Consider the following 16,261-nt stretch of genomic DNA (forward strand, 5'->3'; position numbering starts at 1 on the left):
ATGAATGTTTCTGTTCAATTATTATTTTATACATGAATGTTTCTGTTAATTATTATTTTATAGATGAATGTTTCTGTTCAGTCCCTGAGACGATTCTGTTGTGACTTGGAGCTTTAGAGATAAACTGAATTAAACATGGATGCTACACCTGTTAGCATATCAATTCTGAAGCGTTTGTGACATCAGGCCTGATTGAATTATTATGACATGACAGTTTTCTCAAGTGTTGACATTTAACTCCTCTGGCACAGAAGTGTATTTGTTATGATGGGAGTGACGTCACCAGAGAATGCGCTCAAATATCGATACTATCGGTTTAATATCGGAACAGTGTTGACACTAAGGTTGGTGTCATATGTTGCTGTACATTCTCATTTGTCCAGAACAGGACAAAGAAAAGAGATAAAACAAGTGAACTTCTACTCTGTAGCTCAAGATTTGCGGAGTTCCAAGATTTAAGCTGGACCAGTTGGCATCGACTTTATACCTGGATCGATTCTCATTCTTCTGCCAGACGTGCTGCGACACGACGGTTCAGACTCATCTACAGTTTGAACACAGTCCAACCTAAGCAGTCAGCGAAAATCTAATTGTGTTCAGCAGGGACGGTGATAAATCATAATTTAACTAATTTAACGGTAAATACGCTGAAACTACGTCGCTCCTGTCAAGGACGTTGGAACAAAGGTCGCTTCGGATCAAAGGGCTAAACGCATCTGTGCTCATTAAATTACAGATTAAACTACAGTTTATTAATGTTACAAAAACATCCGAACATCAGTTTAATAATTACCTTCAAAGAGCCCGAAGTTACTGAAATACTTTGACGAGCTACTAGCAAGAAGCTACAAAACACAGGAAATGACGTAGTTTAACGAGTTTCCGGTTGATACAGCTGCTTTTACTGCCTCCTGCTGGACTGGAGGAGACATAGGACGAAACTGACTAGCAAAGCAACAAACCAATTAACTAAACTAATTAACCAACTAACTCAGGGGTCTGCAACCGGCGGCTCTGGAGCCACATGTGGCTCTTTGGTTCCTCCGCAGCAGCTCTTTCAAGCTTTGAGCAAAACTAACATAAAACTGAATTGTATAGGAAGTTATACCAACAACAACAAATGACTAGTTTTAGCAGTTTTTCTGGTACTTCCTTTGCAAATATGTGGATACTAGTAATAATACACAGAGTAAATTATACTCGCTTCAACACCAAAGTTCATGCTCAATAATCCAGATATAAATCCAGCAATGCTCAGTCAGGCCATCTGGACGGTTTATTTCTTTTTTTGCTGAGACGTTTCGTCCTTCATCCAAAGGACTTCTTCAGTTTGAGGAGCCACCAAACAAACTGAGTCCCACCAGCAGCTCACTCCCATAGCGGATTTTTTTTTTTTTGCTGGTGATAAGATGGCCTCCAGCCCCCCCCCCCCACCCCCCCACCCACCAACTCGTCTGTGACAGCCATGCCAAAGTGGTTCAAAACCCATCACTGAACATTGCTGAATATGTACCTGGATTATTGAGCATGAACTTTGATGTTTTGAACCACTTTGGCATGAATGCTTTAGAGGAGTTGACAGGGGAGAGGGCGGGCCTCGGAGGCCATCTTGTCACCATCAAACTGGTTTTGAGTGTGCTGCTTGTGGGACTCAGTTTGTTTGGTGGCTCCTCAGATTAAAGAAGTCCTTTGGATGAAGGATGAAATGTTTCAGCAACAAAAAAGGGAGTGTCCAGATGACCTGACTGATGTTACTCACTTTAACGTTATGTTTTATTTCTTCCAAGTAGGATACTCGATTTCTCCACAATGAAAAAAAACAAACATATATGCCTGCACAGTTCATTGTTTTAATTTGTTTTAATTGGCAAATATAAATGCAACGGCAGCAAGCTTGAAGTCCAAGGTCACGGCATCAATGCAACAGTTGTGTAGCTCGTCCTGTCATAAAAACTCTCAGAGGCCAATGGGTTGGACGAGCTAGCACTTTACTGTAAATGAGTGGTTCAGAGCATAAACATAGTGTGGTCCGCTCCTCTACTGGCACAAATATCACAGCAGAGTGCTAGGAAGACCGTGATGAGTTGCAAATATCTGTTACAATGACTTTTAACAATATTCTTTTTAACATGTGATTGTATAGTGGTTTTATCATTAATGTTTTACAATAAATCTAATATAATCTGTTTTAACCTGGCATCCATTTTTTCAATGAAAAAAGAAATTAGAAAAATAAATGGGGAGTGGTGGCGCAGAGGTTAGAGACGGTGGGTCTGTGATTGGAAGATCACCGGTCCAAGCCCCAGTACCAACAACATCAACAAAAAAAATGTGGGTGGGGTAGGTGAAGCACCCACACCTGTCCCCACCCTCATCCGTCCCACTCTGGGCCCATGAGCAAGGCCCCTAACCCCCATCTGCTCCTAAACAGGTCTCTCTTGATAATGAGTTCTCATGGCTCAATGAGATTACCTGGATAAATAAAGAGTAAATAAATGCAGATAGCAGTTAAAATGAATTATTAAATTGCTCTACCACACCCTCTGGTGGTTCACATAAAATATAACGGACACGCTGTCGTCATGACAACCAACAGACATTGTGCAAACGTAACTGACTTAATTCAAAAAGCGTTCGATACAAAAACAACTGGACTTTATTTGTAACAGAAGGCGTTTCAAGGAGCGAAACTCAGAACATTTAGTACAACACAGTTAATTACCTGTAAATGAGTGGTTCAGAGCATAAACATAGTGTGGTCAGCTCCTCTACTGGCACAAATATCTATAAGAAAAATAAGATCGGACATACTGTCTCATGAGCTCTTTTTCCCTTTTAGAAGAGAAGCGGACTGTGCGGCTCACTACAGCAGAGCGTCAGGAAGAGTTTCCCGTCATATTTAGAGTGCCAAAGCCCACTCATTACAGGACAACTATAATACAGTTTTTAGCTGAAATTTCATTACAATAATCTAAGTATTTCTTGTACCCGTTATATATATATTTTTTTTTTCTTTACAATAATCCAGTCTTCTGTGATGGACTTGCGGCCTGGCCAGGGTATCCCCTGCCCCGCCGCTTTTCGCACAGTGACTGCTGGACATGGGTACCAGTGACCCCCGTTACCAATAAGGGAAAAAGCGGATGTCTTTAGTTTTATAATTTCACGCCTACTGGCCAGAAAAGTCCCTTCTAACGAACTTAAAGTGGCCCATGGGCCACCAGTTGATAATGACAATTGTAGCAGGTTTTGTAGCACGGTGGCGCAACTGGTAGAGCTGCTGCCTCTCAGCGAGCAGGTCCCTGGTTCAAACCCCGGTCCAGGAGCCTTCTGGGTGGAGTTTGCATGTTCTCTCCGTGCATGCGTGGGTTTTCTCCGGGTACTCCGGTTTCCTCCCACAGTCCAAAAACATGCATGTTAGGCTGATTGGTAACTCTAAATTGCCCCTAGGTGTAAGTGAGAGAGTGAATGGTTGTTTGTCTCGTTTGTCTCTATGTGGCCCTGTGATGGACTTGCGACCCGTCCAGGGTGTACCCCGCCCCTCGCACAGTGATTGCTGGACATGGGCACCAGCGACCCCCGTGACCCAAAATGGAATAAACGGGTAAAGAAAATGGATGGATGGATGGATGGATGGATAGCAGGTTTTGTGTCTCTGGACACGTTTATTTAGTGAATGAAAGGGCAGAAACGGCTCTTTTGATCATGAAGCTTGCAGAACCCTGACCTAACTAATTAATTAAATAAGTTCATAATATTATCAAACAACTGGTGTTCATAAATCTCATGAATCCAGATACTTTTAATATTCAAGTTCGATTTAGGCTGTAATATGTTGTTCAGTGAGGTGAAATTTGATCTTCCTGATAGATTTTGAATGATCAGTCATTAAGACACTGCTTCTGAGGAAGAATGTTGTACATTTTTTCAGATCATTTTAAAAGAGCAACAGGTAACAATGACTTATCAACTTCCGTACACTTTCCACTAATTTGAGTTTTTCAAGGAAAATACATTTTACGTATTTGGTTAATATTCCTGACAGCAGTGAAGGACTGTTGCTCTGTGAGCGAGCGTCAGAGGATCTAACGTGTGTGTCGTCTTCACACTGGTGCAGTGATTGGAGTGTGTGTGTTCTTGATTGTTTACACATGAATTCTTAATATAGAAAATATAGCTAACAAAAACAATTATTGCCTCCAGTGTAAAATTGATATGTCCCAGCTTTTCTGCAGCCTTGAACGCAGCGTTATGTCTGAATGTGGAGCAGTAAGAAAGTCACATTCACAGTCGAGCTGATCCGTGCGCCCCGCAGACTTCTCAGGCTGCAGGAGGGGGTTTGTGTACATGTATGTGACAATTTGTATGCTCAGCATATTCTTATTACTTTTTCATTCAACCTTTATTTCTACAGGTTAGTCCCATTGAGCCGCGGGGACTCATTTACAAGAGAGACCTGATTTAAACAAAGAGTGATGACAACAATGGACAATCATAAAAGAAAACATATAAACTGAGAAGAAAAAGTGAAAGAAAATGTTTTTAAAAAAACAGCTAGATTGTAAGGTGATGTAGAAAACTAAAAACAGGAACACGTCTGCGTTGGTTTATTTCCAGGAACTGAACAGATGTTTGAAGCCACTTAGAGAGGTCAAAGGTCGAGAGCTTCAGGTCTTTTTACAAGATATTCCAGGAAACAGGAGCGGAGTAGGAGAAGGTCCTTTTGTCTAGTTCAGTCCTCACTGAGGGAACACTGCAGGTAATGATGTCCTGAGAGCGCACGCTGTAGCTGCACTCACGCAGAGACATGTAGACGTATGAAGACAGCATGGCCGACTGACGGGAGCTCCGATTCGACTCGATCTACTTTTAACTTTGTTTTGCACCTACACTGCACACCACCACACTACGGTATGACCGCAACAAACTTTTGGAAGTTTGTGTGTCGGTGCCTTGTCATCCTGGTTCAGTCCTTCCAGCCTTGGGATCATGATCCTCCATCGGTCTGCACGGACCAAACTCTATGGGCCCGTTTGGCTCTGCAGGGAAACCTTCGATGTTCTCAGTCTGCCGGACCCGGTTCTGGAGGGCAGCTGCTGCGGTCGTTATCATCAAGCTGCTAACATGAACACTCCGTTAACCGGACCATGCTGCTGTAGACATATTTCTTTTCACTTTTGGCACCTTGTTTTTGTATTTTTGCTGCATGCTTTGGTATTTTTTTGGCGAGTCGAGACGGTTCTTCTCATCCTCAGCATTTCTTTGTTGACCTTGTGTTGATTTGCATACAGCTTGGCCTTGGTGCTGTTTTAAGTGCTCTATAAATAAAGTTGTTTGACAAATAAAAACCTGAAGTGTCCCTGGCTTACACAGTCACATTCTATTGTTAATACTCGTTAAAGTCATAAAATCTGTGATGATGCATTGGCTTTATCAGATGCACAGCTCTGACAAGATGGTTTGAAGAAAGTCCAATTCAATTTGACAAAAAAACATAAAAACAAATAAATAAATAAATACAAACATACATAAAACAGTCATAGTTTCATCTTTAATGATTTCCACACAAACATATTATCAATTCATTCAAAATAAAACATGGCAATAAAAACATAGGTATTGTAAACAACAAACAAAACACTGAAACAATCACTGTATAAGAAAATGAAATGAAATTTAGATTCTTTCAGAAACATTTTTATTATTCTGGTGAATTCTGTTGACTGAAGGAAATCTGTTTGATACATAACAAGCTCGTCTGTGTTGAAGTAAGCTGAGAAACCAGCTCAGATCTGGGGTGGGGGGTGAGGAGTCAGATCAGAGGGGAGGGGACTGTGAGGAGTCAGATCTGAGGGGAGGGGACTGTGAGGAGTCAGATCAGAGGGGAGGGGACTGTGAGGAGTCAGATCTGAGGGGAGGGGACTGTGAGGAGTCAGATCAGAGGGGAGGGGACTGTGAGGAGTCAGATCAGAGGGGAGGGGACTGTGAGGAGTCAGATCTGAGGGGAGGGGACTGTGAGGAGTCCAGTGGGCTTCAGTTTGCTGATCCCTCCATCCAGAATGCAAACACGTGAATAATTGACCTTGACCAGGTGTGCAGCGAACTGGGAAGAGAAAAAAAATCAACAATAACATGTTTACTGCCTGAAGCTGAAGGCAATAATGGAATAATATTTCTGCCCATGTCTTTGTGTGTTTAGCAAAATATGTCATCAAAGCAATCAATAGGTCTAGACTAGTCCCTCACAATAAGTAAGGGACTAGTTTCATCCCCAGCAGTTTGAAACTCAACTCCACGATCAAAGGACATAGAGCAGAAGGAATACTCCTGAAAGCTCAAAACAAGCTGCTCAGTGAGAGAATAAGACAGATACACTTCACCATTGAAGCTCTCTCACTCAAAATGGATCAGACCCTCCAGAAGCTGTCTACTCTGCTACCACTTCCTCTGTTGGAAGGTTTCTTGTTTCGTTGAAAAGGCCCAGCTTTCACAGCATTAAAAGAGCAAGGAACGTCAAAAAAGTAAGTTTCTAAAATTACAACAGAGAGCGGTTTTCTCATCACAAACCATCAGTCAAGATCAGGAGTTTGTTGCCAACACTAATTTTCAGGACCAGTGGGTTAGAAATTTGTCCAACAGGACATTGACACAACCTGAGAAAGATGTGCTGGCAAAAGGACTAAACTTTGCCATCTCCCCTCAAGAAATACCTGTTGTGGAACTAATCACGGCCACTGAATCCACGATTAGGAACAACAACTTGACGGAAGGAGAGGCAGAACAGCTCAGAATGGAAATATCAGTAACCATCTCCAGTGCCAAACCACCTCCTTCAAACCTCACACCACAGGAAAGGAAAGCTGTAACATCACTCAGCCAGGACCAAAACATCACCATTTTACCAGCTGATAAAGGAAGATGCACAGTAGTCCTCAACACTTCTGATTACCGGGAAAAAATAACTACACTACTGAGCGACAGCAACACCTACGAGACCCTGAAGAGGGACCCAACCAGTGCCTACAAAAAGAAAGTCACAGATGACCTGCAAAAACTTGAAAAGGAGAAAACAATCAATCAATCGTTGTATTATAGATTGTACCCAGGGGAAGCCACTCCCTGTCTTTATGGACTTCCTAAAATACATAAAGAAGGAACACCACTCAGACCCATCGTCAGCAGCATGAACTCAGTGACATACAATATTGCTAAACATCTGGCTGGTATTTTAGCTCCTCTTGTTGGAAACACACCTCATCACATAAAGAACTCCATTGATTTTGCTAACAAAGTTCAACACTTGAAACTAACCCCAGGAGAAACCCTTGTATCGTATGATGTGACTTCTCTTTTCACATGCATACCCATCTCTGAAGCAGTAGAAACCGTCAGAAAACAACTTCTACAAGACAAGGACTTAATCAACAGGACCAACTTCACCCCGGACCAGATCTGCACCCTGTTGGATCTCTGCCTCTCCACCACTTATTTCAAGTTCAATGACAGTTTTACAGACAGAAGCACGGCTGTGCCATGGGATCTCCAGTGTCACCCATTGTTGCCAATCTCTACATGGAGGAAGTGGAACAGAGAGCCCTACACTCCTATGAGGGAACTAAGCCAAGCCATTGGTTCCGATATGTGGATGACACCTGGGTCAAAATCCAAGCCAAGGAAGTAGAAGCGTTCACCAGACACATTAACTCGGTCGATAACATCAAGTTCACCAGAGAGGATGCAAACGACAACAAGCTGCCTTTTTTGGACTGTTTGGTTCAGATGGAGAGAGAGGACAGCCTCAACATTGAAGTTTACAGGAAACCAACCCACACAGACCAGTATCTTCTGTTTGACTCCCACCATCCACTGGAACACAAACTCTCTGTCATCAGAACTTTACAACATCGGGCCGAATGCGTCCCCACGAAGACAGAAGGTAAGGAAAAGGAACTGAAACACATTCAAGAAGCTCTTCAAACATGTGGATATCCTAACTGGGCTTTTGTCAAGTCAGAGAGGAAATCTACAAAACACACCAATAAACAGAAAAAGGAGAACAACAGACGTAAAAACATTGTCATCCCTTATGTTGCTGGAGTATCAGAGAAGTTCAGAAGGATCTTCAACAAACATAAGATCCCAGTACATTTCAAACCCAGCAGGACTCTCAGACAGAGGCTGGTCCACCCTAAGGACAGAACACCCATACACAGACAGAGTGGTGTAGTGTATGTGGTCCAGTGCAGCGAGGACTGTTCCGACCTCTACACTGGAGAAACTAAACAGCCTCTTCACAGACGCATGACTCAACACAGGAGAGCCAAGTCCTTAGGACAAGATTCAGCTGTTCACCTCCACCTCACAGATAAGGGACACTCTTTGAGGACCAACATGTGCACATTTTGGACCGAGAACACAGATGGTTTGAGAGGGGGGTGAAGGAGGCAATTTATGTAAAAAGAGAAAAAAATGTCTCAACAGAGGAGGAGGCCTCAGATTTCCACTTTCTAAAACCTATAATGCAACTTTAAGACTGATTCCCAGCCAGTTTTCACACCTGATGGGAACAGAGGGGCCTCGTCTGTGAATTAGAGGAACAAAAGACTCTTACTGTTAATGTTGTTTAGGTGTGAACTGCCAATCTACATGTGTGTGTGTGTGTCTTATCTCACTCAGCCTTATAACCTGAATCTCACTCTCTGCTCTTTGAATTGAGGAAGCTCCTCGGATGAGGAGCGAAACGTCTTCTGTTACAAATAAAGTCCAGTTGTTTTTGTATTGAACGCTTTTTGAATTCCATTTGACATCTGTGTAGGCCTGTGAGTGTGTCTCCCTCACAAGTAAAAACCAGTTAAATATCTTCTCGTGTCCTCAAGTGTGGCTTCTGTGAGTAATTAAGATGAATAGAGGACATTTTTATCAAACACCGTTCACGGTGGCCGCCACAGCTAATCAACCTTAACAAACACAACAAGTGTCTCAACTTGGTGAAAGTTTCTAGTGTTAGTAGCTAGGACTCATTCCCAGTACACTGAGCACATATTGTGTGCACTAACGGATTACAAAAATCTGTCAAACTTCTCCATTGGACTAAAACTGTCTGGAACACAGTATCTCATGAACCACTTGAAAGAAGTGAGTAAAATTACAAGTATGCTGGTGTACATTCTCAGACAGGGCACTGGCTGTAAAAGTCATTGAGTTTTGGAGACAATCCAATTCATAATTCATTCATGACCAAATCACAGCACGACTCGTTCAAATTGGACAACACACCAACGCCCATAAATAAATATAAATATAACACAGACAAATATACAGTTCATGAAGAAATCTGGTCTGGAAGTACCATAATTTCCAAACTATAAGCCTTTACCTTGTCACAGCTTTGAATCCCACAGCTTATACAATGCAGAGGCTAATTTATGGGTTTTTTTTTTGACGGGCTAACGAGCTTCCTGCCGCCAAAACATTTTGTCTCGTCAAACCCGGGCGCTCACATAGCTGCCCAGTACACGACTCTCTTGGAGTGTGGGTCCTCGTGACTCAATGAGACGACCTCATTGGTTCATTGTGGTTGACTGCTGGTCACATGACCTCAATGAGGGATTATGGGTAAAATTTATGTCAATTGTTAATCATTTCTGCTAGCTGTTTAGCACTGTTCTTTTAGTCATTATTCTGTTCTTGTTAGTTTAGTTTATGTGTTCATCATGTGTTAGTTTGTGTTAGGCCATTCTGTGGCGTAACCATGAGTGAGGGAGGTGGTTGTCATGACGACCAGTGGGGTTCACTCTGTCTGTGTGTCCAACAGGAAGATAAAGTCACAAGGACCCACCCCCAAGACAGACCTGTATTGGGCAGCTATTTGAGCCTCTGGGTGTAATGAAGCCAAATGCTTTTTGCGGCAGGAAGCTTGTTAGCCCGTTGACAAAAATAAATAAATAGTTAGCCGAAGCACTGTAAAAGCCACGTGGTTCAAAGCCTGTGAAAGAATGGTATGTCTCAGATAAACGCCCAGCACCATTCTAAGAACTCTCTTTTGATTCGTACAGGTGTAGGTGTGTGAGCGAGCTTCCTCACCATGGTGGCGCTCTTTACAGCATGGCTGATGATCACAATGACACGTCCTCTGTAGTTCTGAAGGGCTCCAGATGTGGGACACTGGACAGGCTCACCGTCACAGTTAAATACACTGCTGAAAGGAACGTTGATGCTGCCTGAAACATGGCCTTTGCTGAAGCTGGAGACAAAGGGGTTAAGGAGCACAGCTTTTGTGCCTCAAGTGCCATCGCTTTTTAAAAAGCACACCAGAGTTTAGTGAAGCACAATATTCCTGAACAGCATGAAAGACTTACAAAGCTAATCTCAGAATAACAAATATTGACCCCCTCCCATAAATCCTCATATGCCATGTATATCATAAGGCATACCTGGTTGTTCTTTAGGATAAACAGTTGTAGGAACCTCAAAGCATAACCTGATTCATGTAGCGGTGCTGCGTTAATCCACTGTTTGTGTCCAACAACACCTACACCAGAGCTTTATTCCTACAAAGGACAACAGAGTTGGTAAATCACTGCCCTGAACAAAACGATCCAAAGTTAAACAGCTAGAGGAAGGCTCTACTCTAACCAGTAATCCTGACTAATTACCAACTCGTTAATACACCCGTCCATTCATGAGCCCAACGTTTGAAGATGTTCTGTATCAGTGTACTGCGTCTAGTGAAGGAAAGATTTTGCCCTTTTAACGCCTGCAAATTGAGCAACAGTACACAAAGATGGGTCCAAAGAGCACCGACTGCAACAAGCAGAAGAAACTTCAGTCTTTGATTGGCCTTAAATATGGTGGTGGTGAGAGGGGGGGGGGGGTAAATACATGAGCACGTCTAAGGTTTGTCAAAGTTTTAACTGTATAAACTGTGAAAAGTTTGTGTGGAAACACATCTACATCAGAACAAATTAGTGGTGATAGCGATGGTTTCTAGATTTTTTTGGTATCGGGTCATTTTATCGCCCTGCTAAACTGTACCTTTGCAATTTGCTTGTAATCTATACCCAGACTGTTAGGGTATGAAAAGTAGCTGTCGCTGCATCTACATACGTCCACTTTTGGTTATTTTGTACCAATTTTTAAACCCATCCCAATGTTGATGACTCAATCCACTGGACTACATATTTTTTAAATGGAAATGAGCAGAACTGAATCAGATTTATTACATTTATTTATTATTATTCATTACATTCATTTTATTTTGTGGTGGTGAGGCTTAGAACAGGCAGCACGGTGGCACAACTGGTAGAGCTGCTGCCTCTCTGCGAGCAGGTCCCTGGTTCAAATCCTGGTCCGGGGGCCTTTCTGGGTGGAGTTTGCATGTTCTCTCCGTGCATGTGTGGGTTTTCTCCAGGTACTCCAGTTTCCTCCCACAGACCAAAAACATGCATGTTAGGCTGATTGGTAACTCTAAATTGTGCCCTCGTTTGTCCCTGTGATGGACTGGAGACCTGTCCAGGGTGTCCCCCGCCCCTCGCACAGTGATTGCTGGATATGGGCACCGGCGACCCCTGCGACCCAAAATGGAAGAAGCGGGTAAAGATAATGGATGGATGAAGGCTTAGACCTTTGGGAAGGTCGCTGCAGATTAAATGATACGTGCACAGGTACATGCAGGGTCATACACGTGCACATGGTAAGTGCTAATTGACCTGCTATAGCCTCAGAATGAAGAGTTTGGTCATACAGCTACATGAAGAAAGCTCTCAAACAGAGCAATCAACAATCTGGCTCCATCTTATATTACAGATCTTATTGTTCCATATTATCCTAAAAGAGCACTTCACTCTCAGATTGCAGGTTTTGAAGACCCGAACAGACCACCCAGCACCAGACTCACCTCACCACTGGAGGAAGAGCTTCTCAGCGTGACCTCAGCAGAAGTAAGGGGTACCTTCAGGAGGACTAACCCTCACTAAGCAACCAGCCCAGACAATATCCCCAGAAAGATGCTGAAGGAATGTGCCGATCAGCTCTGCGAGGTGCTGGCTGACATCTTTAACTCCTCACTAACCCTGGCAACAGTTCCCACCTGCCTGGGGACAGCCACCGTCGTCCCGGTCCTGGGGAGCTTTGGAGTGGCTGGTCTGAATGACTATCAGCCAGTGGCCCTTACCCCAAAAGTCGCTAAATGCTTCAAAAAAACTGGTCATGACTCTCATCAAAACAACCATCAACAAGAATGAGGATCCTCATCAGTATGCATACCATGATAAGCGATCAACAGAGGATGCCATCCCCTCTGTGGTCCACACTGCACTCAACCACCTGCAGCAGAAAAACTCTTACGTCCGTATGCTCTTTGTGGACTTCACATCTGTCTTCAACACCATGATCCTAGGACGAAGTCCTTCCATTTGCAACTGGGTCTAAGACTTCTTAACAAACAGACCACAGTCAGTGAGGATCCACAACTTCTCCTCCACCATAACCCTCAGCACTGGCTCCCCTCAGGGCTGTGTGCTGAGCCCCCTCCTGTTCGCTCTGCTCACGTATGACTGAGCACCTACCCATCCAGGCTGTCACATTGTAAAGTTTGCAGATGATACAGCGGTGGTGGGATGCTTCACAAACAATGATGAGTCCAGCTGCAGGCAGGAGGTGGAACATCTGGAGAGCTGGTGCAGGAACAACCTTCACATCAATGTGAAGAAGATGGAGATGGTCGTGGACTTCAGACAGAGCAAACACACCTACACCCCCCTGAACATAAGAGGATCTGCAGTGGAAGTGGTCTCCAGCTACAAGAACTTGGGTGTGCACCTGAACAACAACCTCAGCTGGAGCAACACCACCACCAGCCTGATGAAGAAAGCTCATCAGAGACTCTACTTCCTCAGATGGCTGAGGCGAGCTGGTCTGGAAGCTCAGTCCTCACCTCCTTCTACAGGTGTGCAGTGGAGAGCATCCTGTGCTCCAGCATCAACGTGTGGCATGGAGGCTGCACAGCTGCAGAAAGAAAAGCTTTGCAGAGAGTGGTGAAGGCTGCACAGAAGATGTTGGAATGAGCCTCCCCACCATCACAGACATCTACACCTCCAGATGCAGGAAGAGGGCCACCTGCATCATGAAGGACCCCACTCACCCAGCACACACACTTTTTGTCCCACTCCCCTCAGGAAGGAGGTTGAGGAGCATTAAGTGTAGAACCACTAGACTGAGGAACAGCTTCTACCCTGAGGCTGTTAGACTCATGAATCTCTAACCATAATAATCACTGTAAAAAAAACACATCATGTTGCTGCTGATCTGCTTCATGTTGCTGCTGATCTGTTTCATGCTGCTGCTGATCTGTTTCATGTTGCTGCTGATCCTTTTCATGTTGCTGCTGATCTGTTTCATGTTGCTGCTGATCTGCTTCATGTTGCTGCTGATCTGCTTCATGTTGTTGTGTTAATAATGCAGGTAACTGAACATTGCAGTGGCGTGACTAAAACAGATCACCTGTCCTAAACTGACCCCTCCTGCCTTTTCTCATGAAACTGATGTCCAGGAATATTTATTTGAACTCTTCCAGCGAGAGGCAGGAGGTCAGAAGGTAAGGCAAAGATCAGAAATATGTCCAACAATGTTCAGTCAGGTCACCTGGACGGTTTCTTTTTTTGGCGAGACGTTTCGCCCTTCATCCGAAGGGCTTCTTCAGTCTGAGTCGTCACAAACAAACTGTTTCCCCACCAAGCAGTACACTCCTGTAGTGGACCAGACTGAACATTGTTGGATTTTTTTTACCTGGATTACTGAGCATGAACTTTGATATCAGTGCATGTGACTAAATATTTGCACGTTCTTTCTTGTATAAATCTCAGTCCTATTCATGAACAAAAACAAAACTTTAGTGTTGAGCAATTTGTAAACCAACTGATGTCAGAACACAAACAGCAGGCGGTCCAGCCGGGGGGGGGGGGGGGGGGGGGGGGGGGGGGGGCATGGGTCATGCGTGCGTCCTGCAGAGCTGTCTGGAGATGCTGTGCATAAAGTCTGCAGGACACAGTTGAAGGTGGATGAAGACGCTCCCCGCAGGACGTGCAGTCCACGGCTCTGCTGGGCAGGAGCGTGGTGCAGCTGGAACATCCACTCCACAGACTGGGCAACGTCTCCTCTTGTTGCATTTTTAATAATCAAAATAAAAACGTGTGATGACTTTGGACTTTTAGGGCGGAGATTTGAGTTGCCGGTTCGAGCGGTCAAAATGAGAGTTCCTGGATCTTGTTCCGGCAGGATCCGTCAGTCAGTTCTCATATTTTGAGTGGTTTTCAGTTAAACAGTCAAAAAAAAAAAAAAATCTGTAAAACTTTTTAAGTTACAGCTGAGCCACTCACCCCAACAATAAACTTTCACCTGTCAGAAACAATGCAATGTCTTATTAAAATAATGTCTTTCTCTCATTTCTGCAAGGGAATAAATAAAGCACACGTTTCCACCGTGTATCGTAGAAAGTGCTTCAATGAGCATTGGCAGTGGTTTTCTGACTGACATCAAGCAAAACGTGAACATTTGAACATGAACGTTTCCTGCTTGCTCTCGACAAAGGCGGACGTTTTCCCTCCCTCCTGCTCCGTCCCTGCTCTGCTCTTTGTCCTGTGAACCCTATTGGAGCATCTCTTTACATTTCTTCTGAACTGTAAATTATGGATCTGGTCAGCTGGTCTCAACACAATTGATCAAATTTTCTTAACGAGAAGACGGGGTGAAGGAGAGCCCTCTTGCCCTGGTGGAACACTTGCAGCTGGACACACGAAGGATTCCCGGGGGCAGTGGAAGATCGTGTGTCTGACAGTACTGTCTGTTGAGGATGTAGAAGATCAGAGTTTCTTTATTGTCATTCGCACCTCATGTGGTACATGTGGTGGAGCGAAATTATGTACACGGGGTCCCAGTTACATCCAACAATAAAATATATAAGAAAAACAGTAATAACATCTAAGATATGAACTAAGAAAAACATCAACTAAATATACACTAAGCACTCATAACATAAAACATTGAACATCAGCACAAACATGAACATGAGTCTGTGAGCAGATGTGCACGCATGAACACATCAACATTGAAACAGATCAGCAGCAACATGAAACAGATCAGCAGCAACATGATATGGTTTTTCACAGTGATTATTCTAGTTAGAGATTCATGAGTCTAACAGCCTCAGGGTAGAAGCTGTTCCTCAGTCTAGTGGTTCTACACTTAATGCTCCTTAACCTCCTTCCTGAGGGGAGTGGGGCAAAAAGTGTGTGTGCTGGGTGAGTGGGGTCCTTCATGATGCAAGTGGCCCTCTTCCTGCATCTGGAGGTGTAGATGTCTGTGATGGTGGGAAGACTGACTCCAACATCTTCTGTGCAGCCTTCACCACTCTCTGCAAAGCTTTTCTTTCTGCAGCTGTGCAGCCTCCATGCCACACATTGATGCTGGAGCACAGGATGCTCTCCACTGCACACCTGTAGAAGGAGGTGAGGACTGAGCTTCCAGACCAGCTCGCCTCAGCCGCCTGAGGAAGTAGAGTCTCTGATGATCTTTCTTCATCAGGCTGGTGGTGTTGCTGCTCCAGCTGAGGTTGTTGTTCAGGTGCACACCCAAGTACTTGTAGCTGGAGACCACTTCCACCGCAGATCCTCTTATGTTCAGGGGGGTGTAGGTGTGTTTGTTCCTTCTGAAGTCCACAATCATCTCCTTTGTCTTCTTCACATTGATGTGAAGGTTATTCTCTCTGCACCAGCTCTCCAGGTGTTCCACCTCTTGCCTGTAGCTGGACTCATCATTGTTTGTGATGCATCCCACCACCGCTGTATCATCAGCAAACTTTACAATGTGACAGCCTGGATGGGTAGCTGCACAATCATACGTGAACAGAGTAAACAGGAGGGGGCTCAACACACATCCCTGAGGAGAGCCAGTGCTGAGGGTTATGGTGGAGGAGGAGAAGTTGTGGATCCTCACTGACTGTGGTCTGTTTGTTAAGAAGTCTAGGACCCAGTTGCAAATGGAGGGGCTTAGTCCTAGTGTGGATAGTTTGTCCATCAGGGTTTGGGGGATCATGGAGTTGAAGGCGGATGTGAAGTCCACAAAGAGCATACGGACGTAAGAGTTTTTCTGCTCCAGGTGGTTGAGCGCAGTGTGGACCACAGAGGAGATTGCATCCTCTGTTGATCGGTTCTCACGGTATGCATACTGATGAGGGTCCTCGTTGATGTTGATGGTTGTTTTGATG

General features: G+C 44.2%; 2 protein-coding genes across 2 annotated transcripts in view; both read right to left on the reverse strand.

Moving 5' to 3' along the window:
- LOC119422641 (NADH dehydrogenase [ubiquinone] iron-sulfur protein 8, mitochondrial) overlaps positions 1-870 on the reverse strand; it is a gene marked incomplete in the record, with an annotated part of 6,676 nt that extends 5,806 nt beyond the window's left edge. The window contains 1 exon segment of the mRNA XM_037690026.1: positions 794-870.
- Positions 871-5,714: 4,844 nt separating this feature from the next.
- Positions 5,715-16,261, reverse strand: part of tbck (TBC1 domain containing kinase) — a 42,939-nt gene continuing 32,392 nt past the window's right edge. Inside the window, exons 24-25 of the mRNA XM_037690408.1 lie at positions 10,084-10,243; positions 5,715-6,103 (exon numbers count right to left, since the gene is read on the reverse strand). Of these exons, the coding sequence (XP_037546336.1) occupies positions 5,993-6,103; positions 10,084-10,243 (271 nt within the window). The 3' untranslated portion in view covers positions 5,715-5,992. The remainder of the gene's footprint in view (positions 6,104-10,083; positions 10,244-16,261) is intronic.

This window comes from Nematolebias whitei, chromosome 16, assembly GCF_014905685.2.
Source record: "Nematolebias whitei isolate Nwh7 chromosome 16, NemWhi1, whole genome shotgun sequence".
NCBI lineage: Eukaryota > Metazoa > Chordata > Actinopteri > Cyprinodontiformes > Rivulidae > Nematolebias > Nematolebias whitei.